Genomic DNA, 23,379 nt, shown 5'->3' with positions numbered 1-23,379 from the left:
TCAGCGGATGAGTGCAGCATTACCGCAAGGCCTTGCAGTGATTTGTGTTCGCAAACATCTGCTCAATAAGGATTTTCGCATAGAGCCGACGCAACATGGTGGGCGTATCAAGATGAAAGGCATAATTAATCACGATGGGACAGAAAGCTAATGACGGTCGAATTCGAATTAAGTTGACAGCTGCTAATGATAACAAGTACATTCAACTTTTCGGTGATAAATATTCGACGCAGTAGTCAGGGAATTAAAGCCATCCCATCTGTGAATTCATAAGAGAGAAGCCGCCTTTCTCCCTAGAAGCTCTATAAATACCGAAGGCATCCTTCAGAAAAGGGGTTCACTGATTCGAAAGTTTCGAGTTCACAAGTTTTGTTCATAGTTTAGCCTTGTTCTTAGATTTTCTTTTATTTTAAGGTGGACGCAAGAGAAGGAGGTTGTGCCGATAGATCATTCCGGTAAGCTTGGTAGAGCACCGAAAACTTCAAGATCAGAGAGAGGGCCGACTCCTGCGGAAGCAGGAATATCTTTGAAACGAATAGAGTTTCCAGAGTAAAAGCCTTGGGCAACAAGGGATTGCTACCAGGCTCTCTACTTTTATCTTCCATTGTTGTTTTGTATTCAACTCATTTATAGAAATGGAATTTACTTCTCTATATCTGTTCACTCTCTGTTATTTACGCATGAGTAGCTAAATCTGTTGAATGGGTTGAGAAGCACTTAGCTAGCTTAACTGAGGATCTTCCTTCTATGTGATTATCTTGTATTATGTATGCTTCATTCGTCCATTAGAGATACTTGGGAGGGTAGTCTAAGGATAGGATCTAGGCTTGCGAAGGTCAGATCAGAATCTAGGCTCGGGAGAGTCAGATTAGGACGCATAATCAAGAGATAGAAGTTTAGGAATAAGCATTGTTTGCTATTAATGCATCGCATGCATCCTAGAGATAGGATATGATTGTGTGCGGTCACCTTGCCTTTGTGCATCTTGCATCATCGCATAGGAAAATAGTAGAGACTTAGGAATAAGCTCTATGGACACTTTTTCATTCAACGCATGCGTCCTAGACTTAGGAGCATCGCATTTACATTGGAAAATGACTTGTTGTGCATGATTATAGCATGATCGCATAGTCTGACGCATTCCCAAGTAACGCTAGCTAAAGACCTTCTCAACCCGTTCATCTACATACTCAGTGCATCTATCACACAATCAGACTTTTCTCAAATCCGCCGCATTTGTTTATTTTTCATTACCGCAATCAACAAACAAACCAACAATTAATTGAGTTACCAGTTACCGTAAATTTTTCTAAAAATTACCACTGCAACCTGTTTTCCCAAGTCCCTGTTTTCGACCCTGGACTTACCAGGAACTCAGTGGGGTTTACACTTGGATTCCACTGAGTAAACTTAAGTGCTCAACGCATTTTCATCATCGCAATTCATCCATAGTTCCACATCATAAAATAATGCATCAGAGACTAATGTACAATACAATATAAAAATGTACAATATACAATAAACTAGGTGTGAAACCCGGATCTCCATTTTCCTACTTAAGTAAGTGATTAAGGGGTTAATTAGGAGGAAGTTAAATCTTATGTTATGTAAATAATCTAATAATTTTACAATTTCCATAATAATTGTCACCTTCATTGGATCAACAATTAGTAAGAGTGAATGTAAACTATAATGGTTAGGTATCATAGTTGCGATAACCATATTGGATCCTGGAGTACGAGTAAAGAGGACCATAAAAGGATAAAAGAAGAGGAAACCTTGAAGACTTAAATCCTGAATAGTGAAGAAAGGATTGAAGAACTGAGGAAAATATAGAAAATTATTTGGGAAAATTTGTGTGGAAGTTGCACGGAGATAAACCATATTCACAGTAGCTAACGAGATTGGAAAGAATGAGAGTGGAGAGAGCGACACCAGCGAGAGAAAGAATGAGAGAGCAATGTTGGCGAGATTGGAGAGAGCGAGATCCTTAGCGAGAAACATGGAGAGAGCGACATTACCGAGAGCCAAATGAGCGAGAAAGCTGAAGAAAGCGAGATCCTTAGCGAGAGTGGAGAAAGCGAGAGTTTGAGCGAGAAAGTTGGAGAGAGCAAGAGTAGAGAGAGTGAGATTGTGAGCGAGAAAGTGGGAGAGAGCGAGAGTGGAAAGAGCGAGACCAGTGAGAAAGTGGGAGAGAGCGAGTGCGGAGAGAGCGAGAGCAGCCTGAATGCCTCATTCGAATGTCACGCCCACACGATCAAAGGAAACTACTTGTGCATCGAACGACCAGGCATTTATGCGTTGAACTTGGACATGATCTTATAGATTATGCATTGAAAACCCTAAATTGAATACAAACAAAGCTTGAAGACGTAAGGGTAAACATCAATTAAAATTTAGGTGTCCGATTAAGAGGAATTCTTAAACCCTAAGAAATTGTGTTGGATGCATTTGGGAAGAACATATTGAACCAAGGTGAAGTCAGCTTACGTTGATAAAGGGAGGATTAAACATTTGGCCATGCAGCCAAGTAGGTGGTGTCAAAATCATAGGAGGTTTGGACGCCTATAAATAGAGCCGTTGGGATTTCATTTTCTAATCACAAATCATAAAATTCGTAAAAAGAGGGGGAGAGTAGAGTGCATTGGACAGTGAGGGTGGAAGAGAATGCATCAAATTGAGACAAGGAGATCTCCCAATCTACTCGAGCGTTTGATGTAATTCCAAAGCTATCTGAAAGATAAGAGAGTCTAGTTTTCATGGTGAGGCTTCCAGAGAAGAAGCTCTAAGGAATTGGACTGGAGAATGAGAAAAAGACAGAGGGGTCGAGCTATCGGGTAAGCTGGGCCAGTCTTGATGTTTTGATGATTCCGGCTAAACCATGAAGAGTTATGAGCTAAGAATTTATGGTAAGCTTCTGGAGACATTTTTGATTAGTTTTATAGAAGGAAGTATCTTAAAATAAGGTTTATAACTATGATTAATCTAAGCTGAAAATTGGATCTGGATTCTAGGGGTAAAAAGGGAGCCCGAGGTAGAAAAGAGAACTATTAGAAAGGCTCCTAAGCAACTAAGGTGAGTGTTATAGTTTTGATAGTTAATATATGTCGTGAGTGTTATAGTTTTGATAGTTAACATATGTCGTGAGTGTTATAGTTTTGATAGTTAACATATGTCATGAGTGTTATAGTTTTGATAGTTAACATATATCGTGAGTGTTATAGCTTTGATAATTAAAGAATAATGTGTGCTTATACAGTGTTGATAGTAAATGCATATTATGAGTATTCACTTAGCTTTGTACTCTGATATTGGAATATATGCATCTGTAGATACAAATTACATGCTTTGGTAATATGATGTTGCCATGATATTGTTTGTGTGTGACTATGGAAATTGCGATTATGCCCTGGATGTGGTTAGCATGCTTAAAAAAAGGTTCTTGGTGGGAAAAATTGGTCGGCTTCAGTTGGCGGGAAATAATTGGTCGGCTTTGATCAGCGAAAAATAATAGTCGGTGACGACCGGCGGGAAATATGGTCAAGTACCTAAGCATGACTAGCGGGATAAATAAAATGGTCGATGTGCACATTGGCAGGAATTGGGGTCATAGGAAGGTTTCCATAGATGATTGTATTGATTGATGATATGATATGCATGCTACATGTAGCTTTTGGGATAAAGATGACTGGTTGCATGATTATATCTTTGACTGTGCATGAGTTATAATGCGAGTGTTGGCATGTGATTGGGTTCCCAAAATGATGATTTTCAAAATGATTTTCATCTTAAAAAGAACCACTCACTGGGCTTAGTAGCTCGCACTCTTCAAAATGTTTTCTTAATCCCCCCCCCCCCCCCAGGTAGCAGAAGATGAGGAGTTCCAAGGTGCTGCTAAGGTCAAGGTCTGCCACGTGCCCTAATTACACTTCCAGAGGGTTTTTACGGTTGTCGTTGTAAACTTTGTTGTTAAGTTCTTAAGTTGTATAAACATTATCTCACTGTCGTAATCCTGTCTCTTATACACATCTAGATGTGTATAAGAGACAGGTATCATCCCCCACATGCCCTAGACAAGATGTTGCATGTCCCGCAGACCCAGACTCTCTAGGTGACACTCGAACACTTTAGCCGTGAGGACCTTTAGAAAGGGATCAGCAACGTTGTACTCCGATGCGATCTACCTGACTATCACATCACCGCGATGCACAATCTCCCTGATCAGGTGATATTTCCGTTCTATGTGCTTACCAGACGATGACTCTAAGGCTCCTTCGAATTTGCCACAGCCCCGCTATTATCAAAATACAGTGTGATCGGCAAATCCATATTTGAAATAACTTCCAAATCTGAAAGGAATTTCCTCAGCCAAACAGCCTCCTTAGCTGCTTCACAAGTCGCTACGTATTCAGCTTCCATAGTGGAGTCTGTGATGCATCCTTGCTTGATGCTTCACCAAACTACAGCCCCTATTCAAAGTAAACATTGACCCCGATGTCGATTTGCGAGAATCTCGTTCGGTCTGAAAGTCAGAGTCCGTGTATCCTATAAGGATCAGATCCTTATCTCCATACACAAGCATGTAGTCCGTTGTTCTCCGAAGATATTTAAGGATCATTTTGACCGTCGTCCAGTGATCAAATCTTGGATTGGACTGATACCGATTGACAATCCCTACTGCATAGCAAATGTCGGGTCGAGTACATAACATTGCATACATCAAGCTTCCTACAGCAGAAGCATAGGGAATCCGTCTCATCTCCTCAACTTCTTGAGGTGTCTTAGGACATTGATCCTTAGACAAAACGATTCCATGCCTGAAGGGTAACAAACCCCTCTTGGAATCCTGCATCATGTACCTGATCAACATTTGATCAATGTATGATGCTAAGATAGGGCTAACCATTTGTTCTTGCGATCTCGAATAATCTAGATCCCTAGAACATACTGTACCTCACCCAAATCTTTCATTTGGAATTGGGCAGCTAGCCAACTCTTAATGTTAGTCAGATACCCTACATCATTCCCAATGAGTAGGATATCATCCATATACAGTACCAGAAAAGCTACTGAGCTGTTGATGATCTTCTTGTAAACACAAGGCTCATCAACCTTCTGGTCAAAGTCAAACGACTTGACAGCAGTGTCAAATCTAATGTTCCAAGATCTAGATGCTTGTTTCAGCCCATAAATGGACCTATTAAGCTTGCAAACTCTTTGATCTTGATCTGGAACTATGAACCCCTCTAGTTGATTCATATAGATGGTCTTCTCAAGATTACCATTCAGAAAGGAAGTCTTGACGTCCATTTTTCATATTTCATAATCATAAAATTTGGCTATGGACAGGAGAATCCTGATAGACTTTAGTATGACAACAGATGAGAAAGTTTCCTCATAGTCAACTCCCTCAACCTGAGTATAACCCTTTGCCACGAGTCTAGCCTTAAAGGTTTGTACCTTTCCATCTATGCCTCACTTTCGCTTATAGATCCACTTACTCCCAATAGGTCTTACCCCATCAGGTGGATCAACAAGCTCCCAGACGTTATTGAAGTACATAGACTCCATTTCTTGGTTCATGGCCTTAACCCATTCATCTTTATCAACATTCTCCATTGCTTTCTTAAAAGACAACGGATCCTCGACCCCATCATTCGTAATGATGTTTTGGGCTTCAGTCAAACCCATATAGCGATCTGGTGGGTTCATAACCCTCCCACTATGTCAAGGCAGTCTCAACTCTTGAGCTGGTTGACTAGACATTCTGACCTCAACAACTCTTGTTACTCTGTCGACCTGTTCAACAACTCTTGTTGAACCCTCAACAGTCTCATTCTCACTGGAGATCTCACGTAAAATGAGCTTACTTCGTGGCTTATGATCCCTCATGTGATCTTCTTCTAAGAAGATAGCATTAGTGGAAACAAACACTTTATTTTCACTCGAATCATAGAAGTACCCTCCTCTCGTTTCCTTGAGATATCCTACAAAGAGTCAAACCTTCGAACGTTGTTCCAACTTCTTTGGGTTAGTCGCTAGCATATGTGTCGAACAGCTCCAAATCCTGAAGTGGCGTAAACTACCTTTACGGCCTCTCCATAACTCAAAAGGTGTTTCAGAAACACTTTTCGAAGGAACGTTGTTCAGGATATAACATGCAGTCTGCACTGCATAATCACAAAACTAGTCTGGAAGATCAGCATAACTCATCATAGACCGAACCATGTCCAACAAGGTTCTGTTTCTCCTTTCTAATACACCATTCTGCTGAGGTGTACCAGGGACCAAGAGTTAGGACGCAATCTCATTTTCTATCATATAGTTCTGGGATTAGAGGTCCATATACTCTCCACTACGATCAGATCATAGTGTTTTTATCTTCTTACCTAACAAGTTTTCAACTTTAGGCTTATACTCCTTGAACATGTCAAGGGCTTCAGACTTACGTTGCATTAGGTAGAGATACCCAAACCTTGAATAATCATCTATGAAAGAGATGAAATATTCATACCCACCTCGAGCTCTAACATTCATCGGACCATAGAGGTCTGAATGTACAAGCTTCAAGGCTTTCTTGGCTCTGTAACCTTTTCCAGTAAAAGGTCGTTTGGTCATCTTTCCTTCAAGGAATAATTCACATACCGGAAATGAGTTTTCTTATAAACTCTTTAGAAGTTCACTTTTCACCAACTTCTCAATCCTATTGAGGTTGATATGACCTACCTAAGATGCCAAAGATGGGTGTTTTCCTTTGGAGAAACCTTTGGTCTTTTAGCTGTTGTTGTCGTACTGAACATTTCAATGTTAAACAAAGCTTTTATGACTAACGGCCTTAGTACATATAAGCTATTTTCCATTGAACCATAACCAATCTCCATTCCATTCTTGAAAATAAACATTATTCTCAGAAAAGGAGATGGTGTAGCCTTATTCAATGAGAAAAGAAACCGAAATTAAGTTTCTCTTAATATGAGGAACTACAAAAACATTATCCAGTAATAGATAACGTTTCTTGTCAACAAATAACTTCAGCCTGCCTACAACAACAGCTGAAACAACCTCACCAATACCGACTCGAAGAGTCATCTCTTCATATGATAACGTTTGCCAGGAACTGAATCCTTAGTAAGAGGAACTGACATGATTGGTAGCACCTGAATCAAGGATCCAGGCAGAATCATCATTCTTTACCAGACATATTTCCAAGACAAATAAATCATATTTACTGTCTTATCTCCTCTTTCGGAGAGTAGTGGGATGGAGGTCATTTTCCACGAAATTTGTTTCACACGATTCTTTCCACTATAAATAATCGGTCATTTTTAAAAGCTTTAAATGAAAATACTAACGAGTTGCTGAAAAAGAAAAACACATTGACCTACATTAGGTTTTGAGCAAATACCCGTTGTAAAACAAAACAACATCCAATAAGGTTTTAGAAAAACTAACATGAACCCCGTGTGACATCTAGTTTCGCAATGACGCTTCAAAGGTTTAGGATAAAAGCCGCCGAAGGAAGGTCAGTTATCCCTCCTCTGAATTGAGAAGTTCTCAACCAGTCATTAATACAGAACAACTCTTACTCCTATAATGACTAGCCGTCATTGATTTGGCCAAAAGATCATTAACTTACTTAACAATCTCCCGTAAGTGTGACCCACCATTTTAAGCCCTAAAGGTCCGTCCCAAAAGGCCAATCCGAGGGGAAAATCCGATTGGGGCAAAACCTAAAGCGATATTATCCATTTTTGGAGTTCACCTTGATATTGACCAACTGCACAAAACCCATCCGAAGGGGGATGCTCCGAAGGCGACACGAGGGCATAGAGAATGATCTCACGGTGTGAACCAAAGACAGATACCATAGGACGTGTTAACACATACCCTTCACCCACTTACTATAAACACTCTCTCCATTCACCTTGATATTGACTCATGCAAACTCCATCTGAAGGGGGATGCATCCTGGGCATCTCGAGGCCAAGCATGAATCTCATGGTGAACATACCAGAAGAAACGTGAGTGGAATCATAGACATATCTGATACGCCTCTGCCTCCCACTGAGTATTTTATAACCTAGGGTTTAGTTTACTTAGAAAAAACACGGCTAAAGATTTTAACTAAGTGACTTTTAGGTTTTCCCAAGAGAGTTACCTTGGATAGTTGAACAACTTTTGATCATCATCCATTAAACTCTTTAACGGAATCTCTGACCAAAACATCGCATGCTTGTTGAAAATCTATCTAAGTCACCTTTCAAGGTAGGTTCCCAGGTAGGGTTATTACGTTTTCGTCAACTTAAGAACCCCAGCCTAGCCAGAACTCGCCTTAGACAAAAGGTCCCTTATAGATAGGTTTACAACAAATTTAATCTTTTATTCAACCAATTTAATCCTATTAAATCGATTTTAAAAGATTAATCTAGGTTACTAAACTTTTTAGAACCATTTGAACTTAGGTCTATCTCAATCCAATTTCAAAACCCTTTTAAAAAAAACTTGAGTCTACCCTAAGTCTGCATGCAACTCTGAATTATTCATTTTAGGTCTAATTTCCTTTATAACACTTATAAACGGAAACAACCATCACAATGTGAAGCTAACACATGCAAGGCATTCATAACGATTATAAACAGCCTAAGTGTTATGCTCAATGCATTGTCCATTCATTGCTATTTCTTTTATATAACACTTATACAAAACAGCAATGAAACAAGCAAAACATGCTTCCATTCACCCTTAGACTAGAACATTTATAATAAAAGTATGATGCATGATAATGCTCACTGCATGCAAAATATAACTCTTATATTTCATGAAGCATGCGCATGCTTTCAAGTAATTTCTTCATGCAATATTATAACAATTATAATACATGATGCATGAGTAATTACACAACCTAAGGTGGGTTTTTAACTATATGACAAACACTTTGGCATATAAGTATCATACATCACATGTAGAAACAATAAAAGTTGATGAACCGGGTAAAATTGCCTTAAACACAAAAAGGAAAACTAACTATTACAAAAACAAGGAGTCTTCGATTCAAACAGGCAAACCGGGTCTTGAATCGTTCAGCAAAGCATCGCTTCTCCAACTATCCATCGTGTACTAAGCATCCCGCGATCGTCTAGACGATAAAACAAACTCTTTGCTCTATCACTTACCAGCGCTCCCAGAGCTAAACGATCATTTAGAACTTACTATACGATCGTCTAGAAAAATCCAAACGATCGTTTAGTTATTACTACACGATCATGTACTTTTACTAAGCGATGAAGCCTGAAGTACACGATCGCTTAGCGCGTTCCACATAGCGTCCGCCTTCCGCGATCGTCTAAGCGACTACGATGCCGCGAAGAACCATCGCCTAAGCGATCGCTTAGCCAGCGCCTCCGTATCGCATACGCGCGATTGCATAGGTAGTAACTAAGCGATGAAGCTTGCTAACTACACGATCGTCTAGCGTGCGCCTTCTACTAAACGACGAGCATCGCATGCTCCCACTACAATCTCCTACCTCCAGCGCCTACACGATCGTGCAACCAATGCCACGTGATATGTAATGATTTACCCCATCGCTTAGCATTAGCTAAACGATCGATTAGAAAATACTACACCATTGTTTAGAAAAAAATATTTAAATGATCGCTTAGTTAAATCTCAACGATCGTTTACCTGAGGCTACACGATCCGACCAACGCTTGATCTTCTTCTTTGTTGATGCAGCCGAAGCTTCATCATGAACGACTCGACGAACTCAAACATTTTGAATTACAAACTCAATTGCAAAGTTAATTTCGCCCAAAACACAGGGGTCCGTACAATTAATACTTTGTAATACCGAAAGCTTTAACAAAAAGGCAATTTAAAACTCGAAATGTTCATCAAATTCATCCACAAATGAAGAAAACGGTTAACCACAAATGCAGAAACCCACCGCGACTGAAAATGCATTTGATTCAGATCTGTAATTTGGAATATCAGAGAACCTGGCTTTGCTACCAATTGAAGGAAATCGGATTCTAAGATTTCCATGAGCATCAGAACAAGACTATTCCAAATTACAATCATGAATGAACATATATTTACAGTCGACTTCAAACAGCGGTTATACAATTCATACAGAGAAATTACAGCATGAACAACAAATGAATAGAAGGACAAACTGTACGAACAAATGCAGACACGTCTTTCGCTCCAATGTACACGATCGCTCGAACAACAACGACCACAAACACTTGATCTACACGACCGTAACACTGCACGAACACTTCGCGCTCGTCCTCAACGATCTCTCGGTCACGAACTCCTCTACAACATGAACAGCCTCCACAGCACCACGAACGGCTCCAGAAAACCTGACGGTGTTAAGTTGAGTCTGACACCATCAACAAGGCGACCTTGGTTCTCTGCGTGTGAGAATACAAAGGGTGGGCTCTGTCGAACTTGGTATGAGGCAGACGAACGGAGGAACACACAATCGCGTACACGACTGGGCAAGTGGGAGATGGAGGATAGGTCGATGCCCAATCGTTTAGATAAAGCTAAGCGATCATCTAGAAAAGCTATGCGATCGTTTAGTCTATCGTTTAGCTCGGCTGTCGCCTACAGACACTACACAATCGTTTCCTTGGGCCAACGATCGTCTAGCACAAACAATGTGATCGTTTTTAGTAAATACCTGCACGATCGTTTAGCTCACCACTGCACGATCGATCGTTTAGCTCACCACTGCACGATCGTTTTGAGCTCTCCTTCTTCTTCGTTTAGTAAATCCGAATTTACTTGACGACTTCATGGAGTTTCTTTTGCCGCAGAGAGAAAACTCAATAACTTTTCTAATCGTTTTGTAAAACTTCTTTTCAAATAGGAAAACCACTTCCCTTTTAAACTCACGGTTACCTGATCCAATAACCACTATACCGCTACTTTGGTTTATTTAAAAAGAAATAGAATTAACATTATCCAATAATTAATTATTATAATAAATATAACAGTTATAACCAACTTATCAATACATATTGTGATAACCTATAGTTTTAATATTTCATCTCATGAAACATATAAACCATAGTTCTTTTTCTATTCAATGGTACTTAACGTAAATCTCATTTACATCAATCCTCCACTAGATGTATCTCATACATCATATCGATTATATCATATATAATCAAAATACCTCTTGTCAATTTGAACATTTCAAATCAACACTAAGAACTGATCCTCAATTGAATCCATTGAGCTACCAAGGGGACCTCATGAACCTATAGCTTGAAGCTTCAACGATACGTGAATAACTGACTAAACTTTTTAGTCACCGGATCCATCATCCGTTAACTGCCAGGCACTCCACTAAAGATCGACAGCTGAACTTTCCTTACCACAGATATATTATGTGTCCATCATAACCAATCAGCAGTATGACAACCCTTCACAGATCACTCGTAAGTATAGCTAGGCCAATAACCGTTATGCCCCTATAGTTATATCTTTCTCCTTAAGTACCACTGATCCCTCTAATGAACATAAATCATAGTCCTACTATGACTGAGTCTTCTCTTCCAAAGAGAAGTTGTGGCCACTATGTTCAAGCCCCGGAATCAGCCCTTAAAGGAGCAATCTCTTTACTTATCCCTACTTTGAGAAATGAGTGAATTCCATCTTGTGGATTGAGTTCCCAGCTCCCAGATCAGACAAGTCCCTAAAAAGGTAGGCATGTTAAGTTGACAATCTGGTCACTCTCACCCATACTAATCAAAGGACTGGCCTCAAAGGCAGGAGTTTCCAAAACACTCAGGATTGAGGTCGTGTCACCTATGGTGGTTTAGGTGAGATGCAAGTCTCTAGGCATTATATACAAATTCTAATCATCTCGTGGTCCAGGTCTTATACAAACTCTTTGTATAAGACACCCCCCTTCCACGTCTTCACATGAATGGTCAGGATCTACCATCTGTAATAGTTTACAACACTTGCAAACCTCTACAAAGTTGGTCGTATCCATAGTGTCACCGGGATCAGGTATCCCACCTTAATCCTTATACTACAAACCGATTTAGGTTATCACTTAAGGCATGATCCACTTGTATATCACATATACATGCTTAAGTTCACATAAGATAACCAAGGAGCTTTGTTTATTGGATATGAGTAAATGCCAAAATTAAATAACACTTATTTTATTCATTAAAAAATGTGTATCTTTACAAAACAACGAGACTCGGGGAGAATTAGGACATCAATCCCAACACTTACATCTCACCTAAATGACCATAGGTGACACGACCTCAATCCTCAGTGTTTTGGGAACTTCTGCCTTTGAGGGCGATCCTTTGATTAGTATGGGTGAGAGTGGCCAGATTGCCAACTCAACATGCCCACCTTTTTGGGGACTTGTCTGATTTGGGAGCTGAAAACTCAATCCACAAAATGGAATTCACTCCTTTCCCAAAGTAAGAATATGTAGAGAGATTGCTCCCTAAAGGGCTAATTCTGGGGCTTGAACATAGTGGCCACAGCTTCTCTTTGGAATAGAAGACTCAGTCATAGTAGGACTATGACTTATGTTCATTAGAGGGGTCAGTGGTACTTAAGGAGACAGATGTAACTATAGAGGCATAACGGTCATTAGCCCAGCTGTACTTACAAGTGATCAGTGAAGGGTTGTCGCATTGCTGATTGGTTAAGATGGACACATAATATATTTGCGGTAAGGAGAGTTCAACTGTCGGTCTTTAGTGTAGTGCCTAGCATTTAACAGATGGTGGATCCCGTGACTAAAGAGTTTAGTCAGTTATTCAAGTACCGTTGGAGCTTCGAGCTACAGATCCATGAGGTCCCCTTGGTAACTCAATGGATTTAGTTGATAATCAGTTCTTGGTGTTGATTTGAAATGTTCAGATTGATAAGAGGTATTTTCATTATATATGATATAATCGGTTTGATGTATGTGATACATTTAGTGGAGGATTGATATAAGTGAGAATTATATTAAGTACCATGGAATAGAAAAGAAACTATGCTTTATCTGTTTCATAAGATGAAATATTAAAACTATAGGTTATAAATATAGTATGATAAGTTAGTTATCATTTATATTTATAATAATATTAAATATTTGATAATTAATTTTTTTTCTTTAATAACTAATTGAGTGGATAGTTATTGGATTTTCATGGTAACCGTGAGATAAAAGAAAAATGGTTTTCCTAATTTTAGTAAGATTGACAAACTGTTGAAAAGTTTTCATAAAAAAGTTTTTTGAATTTTCTCTCTCGCAGAAAAGGATCTCATGAAGTTATCAAGTAAACACAGATTTACTAAACGACGGCTTGGGCTAGCTAAACGATCGTGCAGTGGCGAGCTAAACGATTGTAAGTATTTACTAAACGATCGCATAGTTTTGCTAAACGATCACTTGCCCAAAGTAAACGATCGTGAGTGTCTGTAGGCGACAGACCGAGCTAAACGATCGAATAGTTTTTGCTAGACGATCACTTAGCTTTAGCTAAACGATTGGGCATCGACCTATACAATAGGTCTCCACCATCTCCCACTTGCCTAGTCGTATACACGATCAGTATTTCCTCCTTCGTCTACCTCATACCAAGTCCGAACAAAGCCCACCCTCTGGATTCTCACACCGAGAATATCAAGGTAGCCTTGTTGGTGGTGTCATACTCAACTCGACACCGTCGAGATTCTGTGGAGGCCGTTCGTGTTGCTGAAGAGTTCATGATCGAGGCGATCGTTGAAGACGAGTGTGAAGAGTTCATGTTTGTGTTGCGGTCGTGTAGATCGAGCGTTCGTGGTTGCTGTTGTTCGAGCGATCGTGCACAAAGGAGCGTGGAGACGTATCTTCAAATGTTCATAGAGTTTTTCTCTTTGTTCATTTGAGTTTTTCATGTTGTAATTTCTATATCGATTGCATAACCGTTTGTTTCATATCGACTGTAAATGTATTGTTCATTCATGATTGTGAGTTGGCTAGGATTACTTCATATGGGTTGCTAGGTGTAACTTTATTTAATTGTTCATAAAGGGGACGGGGGTTGATTGTACAATAGGAAATGTGTTCATATAGGGAGTTGATAGTTATACTTTTGAAATTGTTCATATGGGGTCGACTATAATGTTGGAATTGTTCATATGGGGTTTTCCATATTCTTTTAACTTGGAAATGCTTCATGAGGTTGTAATATTGACAATGTTAAAGAAGTGGGCTTTTGATAAAGATATTGGTGGAAATTTGGTTGATATATAAGATTGAAAATGCGCGTATTGTTTATTGATTGATGAATGTATGTCATATATATACCAAATGTAGTGGTTGGATCAAAATACAGGAGCTATTATAGGTAAAAACGTCAAGATTACAAAAAAATTTTAAAGAAAATCACAAGCAGGCTTGACATATTGAACATGTCAATATTATAGATATTCTTGACATATTTAACAGGTCAAGGACTTTCATATTCTTGATATTTCTAACATGTCAAGTATGATATATCTTGACGTTTTTTCATTGTCAAGAACGGCCACATTCTTGACACTGGATGTCTTGATGTTTTTAAAATGTCAAGAACTATGGCACTTGACATTGCAAATACGCCAAGTGAAACTGTTCTTGATGTTTTTATTTGTAAAGAACGTCAATATCTTGATATTTCAAAAATGTCAAGTGTAATTATTCTTGACGTTTTTCCTAGTCAAGAACATCGACATTCTTGACACTGAATTCTTTGACGTTTCTTAAAACATCAAGAAAAGTGGCGCTTGACATTTAAAAACGTCAAGAAACACTGTGTTTTGGTAGTAGTGCTAATTAAGCCACAATTAAAGTTTTATTAACTAATTATAACAACTTCCATTAATTCTCATAGAAGGCGTTTGACGCGTAGGTTTGGAATCTTAAACCTGGGATTAGGCTGAGAGGTTTAGGTAGTCTGAGTTTAAGAAAATTGTGTTTGGAGGGCAAGTTTTGGAAGTGTTTGGAGTATAGGCTTAAATAGCATTGGAATGAAGTGCATATTTATAAATATTTAGTTTGTGAAAGATATTCTTGTATTTAATCACTAGTTAGATTTTAAGTTTAAATTTGTCAATTTAATTATTTTAATATAACTAAGTTTAAAATAAACAAAAAAAAAATTGGAATAATATTTTTTTAAAAAAAAATGAAATAGGGATTTTTAACTAAAATTATAATTTTATTTAATCTATTGTTTTAATAATTTGATATTTTAATTTTACTAGATTTTGAAATAAAATTTCGTAGACTTTTGTCACTTTAACTAATATGAAAATGATCAATTTTTTTTTACCATAATACGCTAACTTAGAATTGAAATGAACTAGTATTTTAATATTAAATTTAATTATTGAAAACTATATTTTTCTTTTTATCAAATTACATTTGAGGAATAAAAAATCATAAATTTTGAGTTTTAGTTTTTATTTGGTACTAAGTTGTTTTTAACATTTTAAACCTTTACATTTAAAAAATGATTACAAGTTAAATTAACCAACAACAAAAAATGTTATTAAATTAAATTAGGGTTTTCTACACATATAGTCTAAATAAATATACTTCTACAATTGCAGTCCAATAGTGTGTTTGGAATCACTTCGAAAAAAATATTTTTAAAAAATTCATTTTTATTTAAACAACTTTGATAAAAACTCATTAAAATAAAATAAAATAAAAACACACACATATATTGCAATTCTTTCTTATAAGTGTTTTTATATACAAAATTGTTTACTTTGTTATATACTAAGAATGTTTTTATTAATGCTTTTCAAGGTTGTGGGATGGCAGTCCTTGAAGGTGGCAATGGGAGGTTGGCTGACAATGGTCATTGAGGTGGTGGCCAAAGATTTGCTGATGACGGTCACCATGGTGGTGACCAGAGTTGGATCGACGACGATCACTGAGATGGCGGTCGGGGTTGGGCCGGCAGCGGTACTCGAAGTGGCGGCCAGAGTTGGCCGAGTTGGCTGGCAGTGGTCGTCGAGGTGGCGACCAGAGTTGGTCAGGGTCAGTCGTCGAGATGGTGGCCAGAGTTGGCCTAGGGCGATCGTCGGAGGCGGTTGTCAGAGTTGGCCGATGACGATCGCTGGAGGGTGGCAACCGAAGTTGGTCGATGGTGGTCGCTGGAGGTGGTATCCGGAGGTTGGCCGACATACTTCATAGATTAAATTTTTTTTAAAAAAAAAAAAAAAAAAAAAAAAGAATAACCCCTGGGTTTGAATAGTGTTTACTATTTAAACTCATGGGAAAATGATTTCGCAAGTCCATGTTTCAAATAAGGGTTGGCTTAAGATGTTTAATCCATCTAATCCCAATCCTTGAAACAAACAATTCCAAATTATTTAAAAATTTCATCAATATCGATATTTTCATAAAATCAAGATCTTGATCAATCGATGTCGATATTTCAAACCACGGTTATAATTATTATTTTAAGGGGGAAATGGACATGGGAAATTCAATATTTTGACCGAAAGAGCATGGGAATTTATTGCAGGGTGGAAAACCAATCAAATTGAACACAAATGCACGTGTGGCTACAATAATTGTTTGGGAAAGCGTATACCAATTGAATTGGTCAGTTGGTCACTTTTTTAGTTTTATATAACGTTGTATGTATTTACCAATTCTAGTTTATATACAATACATGCACACAATTTCATGATTATACCTCAATATTATCAAAATATTCAATATCTCGAGAAAATAATAGGTCTTTTTTCATCCAATAAAAAAAATGTAAATATGTGGGTGACGCAATATATTTAGGGTTAAATTATATTTATATATTTAAATTATTTTAAGTATCCTTAAATTTTGTAGTTGAGTTTCAATTGTGCCTCAAAAAGTTTCATACATACCTTTAAATTTTAACATTATTTCAATTTTATATTTTGTTAAATTAAAGAATATAAATTTATGTAACAACTTATGTGTTTAAAAAAAAAAGGCATAAATGATATTATCTATTATTATAAATGAATTGGCTTAGTGGTCAATAAAAATTCTGAATATAACATAATGATTAGAGTGAATGGGTGAATGATGACCATTTGCATGAGAGCTCTAATTATTCTTGGAAGGGCTTGTTGAAACAAAAAAATCTCTCAGAGAACATTCCTAATTTTTTTAAAAAAAATTCAAATTTCAAAGGCTCAGTCTAAAATATAAATGAAACCTGCTTCAAAAGTTTAGAAGATTTTGTATAATTTAATTTAATATTAATGTTTATTAAATATACTGTATTGGAGTGAAGAAAAAGATTTTTTTTTTTTTCCTTTTAAGAATAAACCATTACAAATATGGATATATTTTAAAAAGGAAAAAGAAAATGTAATTAACGATGACCACAAGCAAATTCTTCAAACAACATTTTATCATTATCATCGACAGTAACTTCTTATTAATTTTTTTTTTATTTTTTTTTTGAGCATTTCTTTTGTATAGTTCAATATATATAATATGACAAAGATATATCAAACAACCCTAGAAAATGAGAGAAATGATAGATGTTTAGTTGTGGGACCCACAAAAATACCTTGAACTTTAAAATTCTTCTAAATTAAACAATTTCACTCGCTGTCCAAAATAGTCCCTTGATGATATTTTCATAGGGCAAAAATTAATTGCTTTCCTGCAAAGTAATTTGAAAAATTATACATAAGGACACTAGCGTTTAATGATTGAATGAAAGAAAAATAATAATAATAAAAGCATTGAATAAGAACCCTAGGAGAGGGAGTGGGGCCATTGGCAGCTGATCAGCTTCCAGCTAGAAGCTTGTATTAAATTTTATTTTTTAAAAAAGAAAAAAGAAAAAAAGGCCTTTGGCCCAATATTCTATAATATTTTTGCCTTATTTTTCCAACTCATTCACACACTAAATTTTCTTTTGCCTTACAAAGTTCTCTTCTCCTCTTTCTATAAATTCCACTCTTAAAACCCTCAAAATCCACTCTTTTTTCTTTATATATCAACTCAAAACGCAGTCGTTTTCAGATTCCACAGGCAAAAACAAGGCCTTTTTGGGTGTTTATGGCAAATTGGAGGTGACCCAGAAGAAAAAGTTTCAATCTTTTGATGTTTTTATTTTTCATTTTTGGAGGAAGATGATGAAAGAAAGCAGCAGCTATTGCAGAAGGTTGAGTAGTAATGGAGGAGGAGAAAATGGTAATGATAATGCAAATAATAATAATGGATTTGAAGGTGGTGAGTGCAAGTCTTTTGGTGAAAAATGTAACAATTTGGTGAAGAAACAAAGGACTAAATTTTATATTCTTAGAAGGTGCATTGCTATGCTTGTTTGTTGGAGAGAAAGAGGAGAGTCTTGAAAGTTTTTATTATATATATATATATATATATATATATATATATATATTTTCTTCATTTATAGAGTAAGTGAGTGAGATATATTTTTATATATATTGTGAGCTATATTGGAATAAAATGTGTATGATATTTTATTTTAGGTAATATAAATTGTTGTGAAAGATTATTTATTTAGCTAGTTATTATTGTGATTATTTGTGGGTATGTTCTTTTATGGGTTTAGTTTTGATTTCTCAAATGGGTTTTATTTGGGGGGTGTCATTTGTTTTTTTTTTTTCATTCCAATAATGGCTATAATATCTTCTACTTTAATTTATCTTTTGGTTGTTTCTTTTGGTTTATGATCATATGGGTTCGATTGAGATGCCATTTTTTTCCCAAAACATGGGTAGATATACTTTTGTTCAAAATTAGTCTCTTTTAGTTTCTTCCCTTCCATTTCTTCCTTTATTTAGTTCATATGAGTGTGTTCTCTCTCCCTTAGTCTCTCCTCCGTTTCTTTCTTTAGTATTTTTTTTTCCGTACAATAACACGACGTGTGAGAATTCAAACATGAGACTTTTAAGAAATGGTCGTCATTATCAAGTCTCTTGTCTGAGTCTCTACTTACTTTAGTTTAATCTCTTTTAATCTTCTTCATTAGTTTTTTTTATTAGTTTCCCCATTCATTCTCTCTCCTCTCAAATTCATTTCTTTTTGTATTTTCTTCACTTTCAAAATTATTTGAATTAAGAACGTCTATCCATTAAAATTTTATTGGAAATAGTTACGTCACAATGTAGTTGTCATTTATTATATTAGATATGTATGGAAAAAATATTTTGTTTCTATTCTCCCACGTGCATCTGACATTACTAATAAGATGATAAATGACAGTCATGCGCCATACTTAACCATTTCTTTTAATGATAAATAAGATATATATAAAATATGGTAAAACTAAATCAAGATCTTATTTTCATTTATTATATTATTTGCAATACAAATTGAGACCAATTTTGTAATTGTTATTGGAAAAGAAGGCACTAACAATAGTTTAGAGCACTTATAAATAAATGCAACTTGATTGATTTGATTTGAAATGTGTATATTTTAAAGTATGATGGCAAACACTCTTGTTCCCTCAAACCCATCAGCCACCATGTCTCATCCCCAGCTCTTTCAGCTGTACTTTTCTTTTCTATAAATTGATTGATTGAGATGAAAAAAAATAAATAATAAAGCATAACTCAATCTTTTTAAGTAAAATTAAATTTAAGGATATGTTTGATCCAAACAGTCGAATTGTGAGAATGGAGTGTTTGTTTGGCTAAAGAAGTTTGTGCGCACCATGATTGAAAACATCAATTTTTCATCCTGGCTTATTAACTCTTTATATTGTAGGTTCCACAATTAAACAACTCTTCAAACTTAACTACTTGTTACACTAAAAGAACTTTGCTCGTTGCTACAGACTCCTCTTAATATTTTTAGAAACACAGACATGTTAAAAAAATGTTAAATAAAAAAATAAGGACAATATCTTTATTGGTAGGGTCATCAAAAGTAAGTTTAAGCAACGAAGTTGGAACTAAAAGATATAATTGTTGATAAAAACCTCTCACTTTTACTATAGAAATAAATAGACAAAATTAAAGAAAATAATAAAACTAAGAAACATAAGGATTTACATGAAAAACTCCAAACTTGGAGAAAAACCACAACTCAATAGAAGCAATCCATTATGTAAAAAAGCTTTTGTGTACTATTCACAATGTTCTCCCCCCTTCCAACTAGAGAAAATAAAAAAATAAAAAAAATTAATTCTAGAGTTAGTACAGCCAAATTTAAAGTGTTTCAAACAAAAATGACTTGAAACACAGTTATAAACTTCTTTTATATTACTCGATGGGCTCATCACTTTTGTAAACATTTTTAATTCTAAAACATCTTATAATTCTTCTAATATCTATCCAAAATTATACAAGAATATCATATCATTATAGAGATATAGAGAAAGATATGATTCGAGATTAGGGTTTTCGAGAGGTCGCCGACAGCAAGAATCGTTGAGGGTGAAAGAGATGGGAGTAGTATGTACGGTTTGGCTGCAAAGCTTTTTCTCTCCTCTCGTGTGGCCTTCTAAAATGCATAATATCCACCACACACACTTCATCCTCAGCTCTTTTTCTTTTTTATTATTGAAATTTCAATATCTTTCTTGGGGCCCCATTCCAATTCTCCACCATTTCATTTTCTTTTTTCCTCTCCTTAAAACCCTCCCTTTCTAGCTAAAAGCTTCCTCTTTTCCTTACCCCTTTTTCTTTTTACATTACTTTCAAGAATTTCCCCAAACTAAATTCATCATTTTGCCTCATCTTTTAATGTTCGAGTTTTAAATCATAATGTCGATCGATATATATATGACTTAATCCGTTGAACTATACTCTAATGAAAGCTGAATGATTCAAAATAAAAAAATAGTAATTTTTAATTTGAATAATTCATAGTAGAATTAAAAAAATGCATATTTGATAAGATGTAATGATAAGAAAAATAGACAAATTGCACACTATGTATGTTGAAATAATGTTGGAGAGAATAGGAGACAGATTCTCCACAGATTAGAGAAAGACATATCCATCATAAATACATTTTGAATTTGGCTGTATTAATAAACCTTGTCTGACCAAACCCAAACAGCAGGCTCTTAAAAATAAATAAATGAAATTGGAGGGGGGGAGGGGGAAAGGAAAATTATAATGGGGTTATTAGAAATCTTCTGGTGAATAAAAGAGGGGGGACCCATTTGTAAGATGAACACGTGCAATCTGCAAACGTTGAAAAATTAAAAAGAAATAATAATGAAAAAAAATGGGCCTAAAAAAGAATTTTTATATAATTGAGGATCAGAGCTACAACTGGTGACAATGTTGTTATACGTACGAACCAAGCATGACCTTTCCTAGTGCCCATGCACGTGTGCTTTCACATAAAAAGTCGGACCTTTTTTTTTGCTTTTTTATTAGCATAGTGGAATTAAATTTTTGTAACCTATCAATATTTTTACATTACTATAAATTTGATATCTACGTGAGGTGTGAATCATGAATTTTTTGTCGTAAAAGAATCCATGAAATATAAGAATTGAACAACAATATCCTAATGAGGTAAATATAATATAAACAATATGCATATTAATTTGTTTTAGAGTACAAAATATTTAGGATTGTTTTCAAATATAAACAAACAATAAAACAACTTATTTACAAATATAATAAAATGTTTAGTATCTATTAGTATGTGTTATATTTGAAAGTATTTCTAAGAGTTGTCATTTAAAATAATTATCTAAATGTTTCTCATATTAATTTGATTTTTTTTAAATAAAAAGTTGTTTAAATATTTTCTCTTCTTTTTTTCTTGTAGAACCAATATTTCCTTGAAATTGAGTCCTCAACCTTATCATCGACGAGAACATTTTTAACTTTGGCTATTATTAAAGATATCCCTTAGAACAAATTTGAATGTTCAGGATTGAAAATTAAAATCTTATAAAGTTTAGAAGCATACTCGAAACATATCAAATTTGGGAATAAAGGTTAGGTTAGAACTAAGGCCACGTTTTCGGTAATGGTAAGGTAATTCATCAACTGCAACTTAAAATGTAGGTCCCATTTGATTAAATTTGTTGTTTACTCGTATTTTGTAATCGTAATAAAATGTGTGTTGTACCATGAAATCTGTAATCAAATATTGAATATAATTGAAGATTTAAAGGTGATCAATCAGATTACTTTTGAAAATTACCATATTTTTAAAATGTTTTTAATGATTTAACTGATTCTATTGATGGTAGTATGGTTTTATCTAAAATAGTATCAACAATCCAAGATAAATCCAATTTCGGAATGTTATGCTTGATAAAAAAAAATCCAAAATTTGGAATTTTATTTGTTACGTTAACCTCAACCCATTTTATCGATAAAAGAAAAAAAAATAAAAAAAACAAAAAGAAAAACATTGTTATTGATCTATTGTCATAGATGTTATTTGGTCTATAACAAAAATAAATAAATAAATTTAAAATTTTGAGGTTTTATTTGCTCGATGAATTAAAAATCTTAAAAAATCTAAAATTTTAGAGTGTTATTTGCTGAAAATATATGCTAAAAAAATCTAAAAATATAATTTTTTTTTTTTTTTATGTTATTTGCTTGACAAAAAAGAATCTGGATTTTATTACCTATGTTAAAAAATCCAAAATTTTGGGATGGTATTTGTTTATAGATAAAAAAAATTCAAAAAATAAAATGTTAAAATGTTATGTGCTCAATAAAGCCAACGATATAAAAAAAATATATAAAAATTTGGGATGTTATATTTTAGTAAGGGTATCGATAAAAAAAACCCAAAAAAATCCAAAATTTTGGAATGTTATTTTTTATTGAAAGAAAATTCAAAATTTTGGATATCAATAAAGAATGATAAAAGAAAAAATTCAAAATTTTGATATGTTATTTGCTAATATTTAATTACGTTTACAAATGATCAAGTAAACGTGTTCATCTAATGACCTTTATGATTAAAGTCCATCACAATTGATTCATCAATGAAAATTTATTACATTTACACAATTTTTCATTCTAAACGTGACTTAAATTCAAATTGTTCATCAATGATAGAGATGAAATTATTAATTATTAAACTAATTGGAATTAAATCAATTTACGTAATAGATCTTAATTTCAGAAATCCATCGCACAATTATAAATTATGAAAACTTGCAGCCAGGTTTTAAGTAATCCATTTACCTAGAAATTTTGGGAAATGAAGAACCACATTTTGGTGTCCTGAGTTCTGCTTTGCTTTGGGCACACAAATCAACGGATTTAATAATTTGTTCTTCTATGCTAAATTTTCAAATTGGTCGGCTTAACCACGACTCTAAAACTCTCCAACACATTTCAAGCCTTTCATATGTGTTCCTATCTTTGAGCCCCCTTCAGTTCATGTTAATTTCCAGTCTC

At 35.2% G+C, this 23,379-nt stretch overlaps 1 protein-coding gene across 1 annotated transcript; it reads left to right on the top strand.

The window, feature by feature from the left end:
• Positions 1-18,019: 18,019 nt before the first annotated feature.
• Positions 18,020-18,372, top strand: LOC120090788. The gene has a single exon (XM_039048495.1). The coding sequence runs from the start codon at positions 18,151-18,153 to the stop codon at positions 18,370-18,372; it is 222 nt and encodes a 73-aa protein (XP_038904423.1). The 5' UTR covers positions 18,020-18,150.
• Positions 18,373-23,379: the final 5,007 nt, after the last annotated feature.

This window comes from Benincasa hispida, chromosome 11 (assembly GCF_009727055.1).
Source record: "Benincasa hispida cultivar B227 chromosome 11, ASM972705v1, whole genome shotgun sequence".
Lineage (NCBI taxonomy): Eukaryota > Viridiplantae > Streptophyta > Magnoliopsida > Cucurbitales > Cucurbitaceae > Benincasa > Benincasa hispida.
The sequence above is the reverse complement of the archived record's forward strand: the minus strand, read 5'-3'. Positions and strand labels throughout refer to the sequence as shown.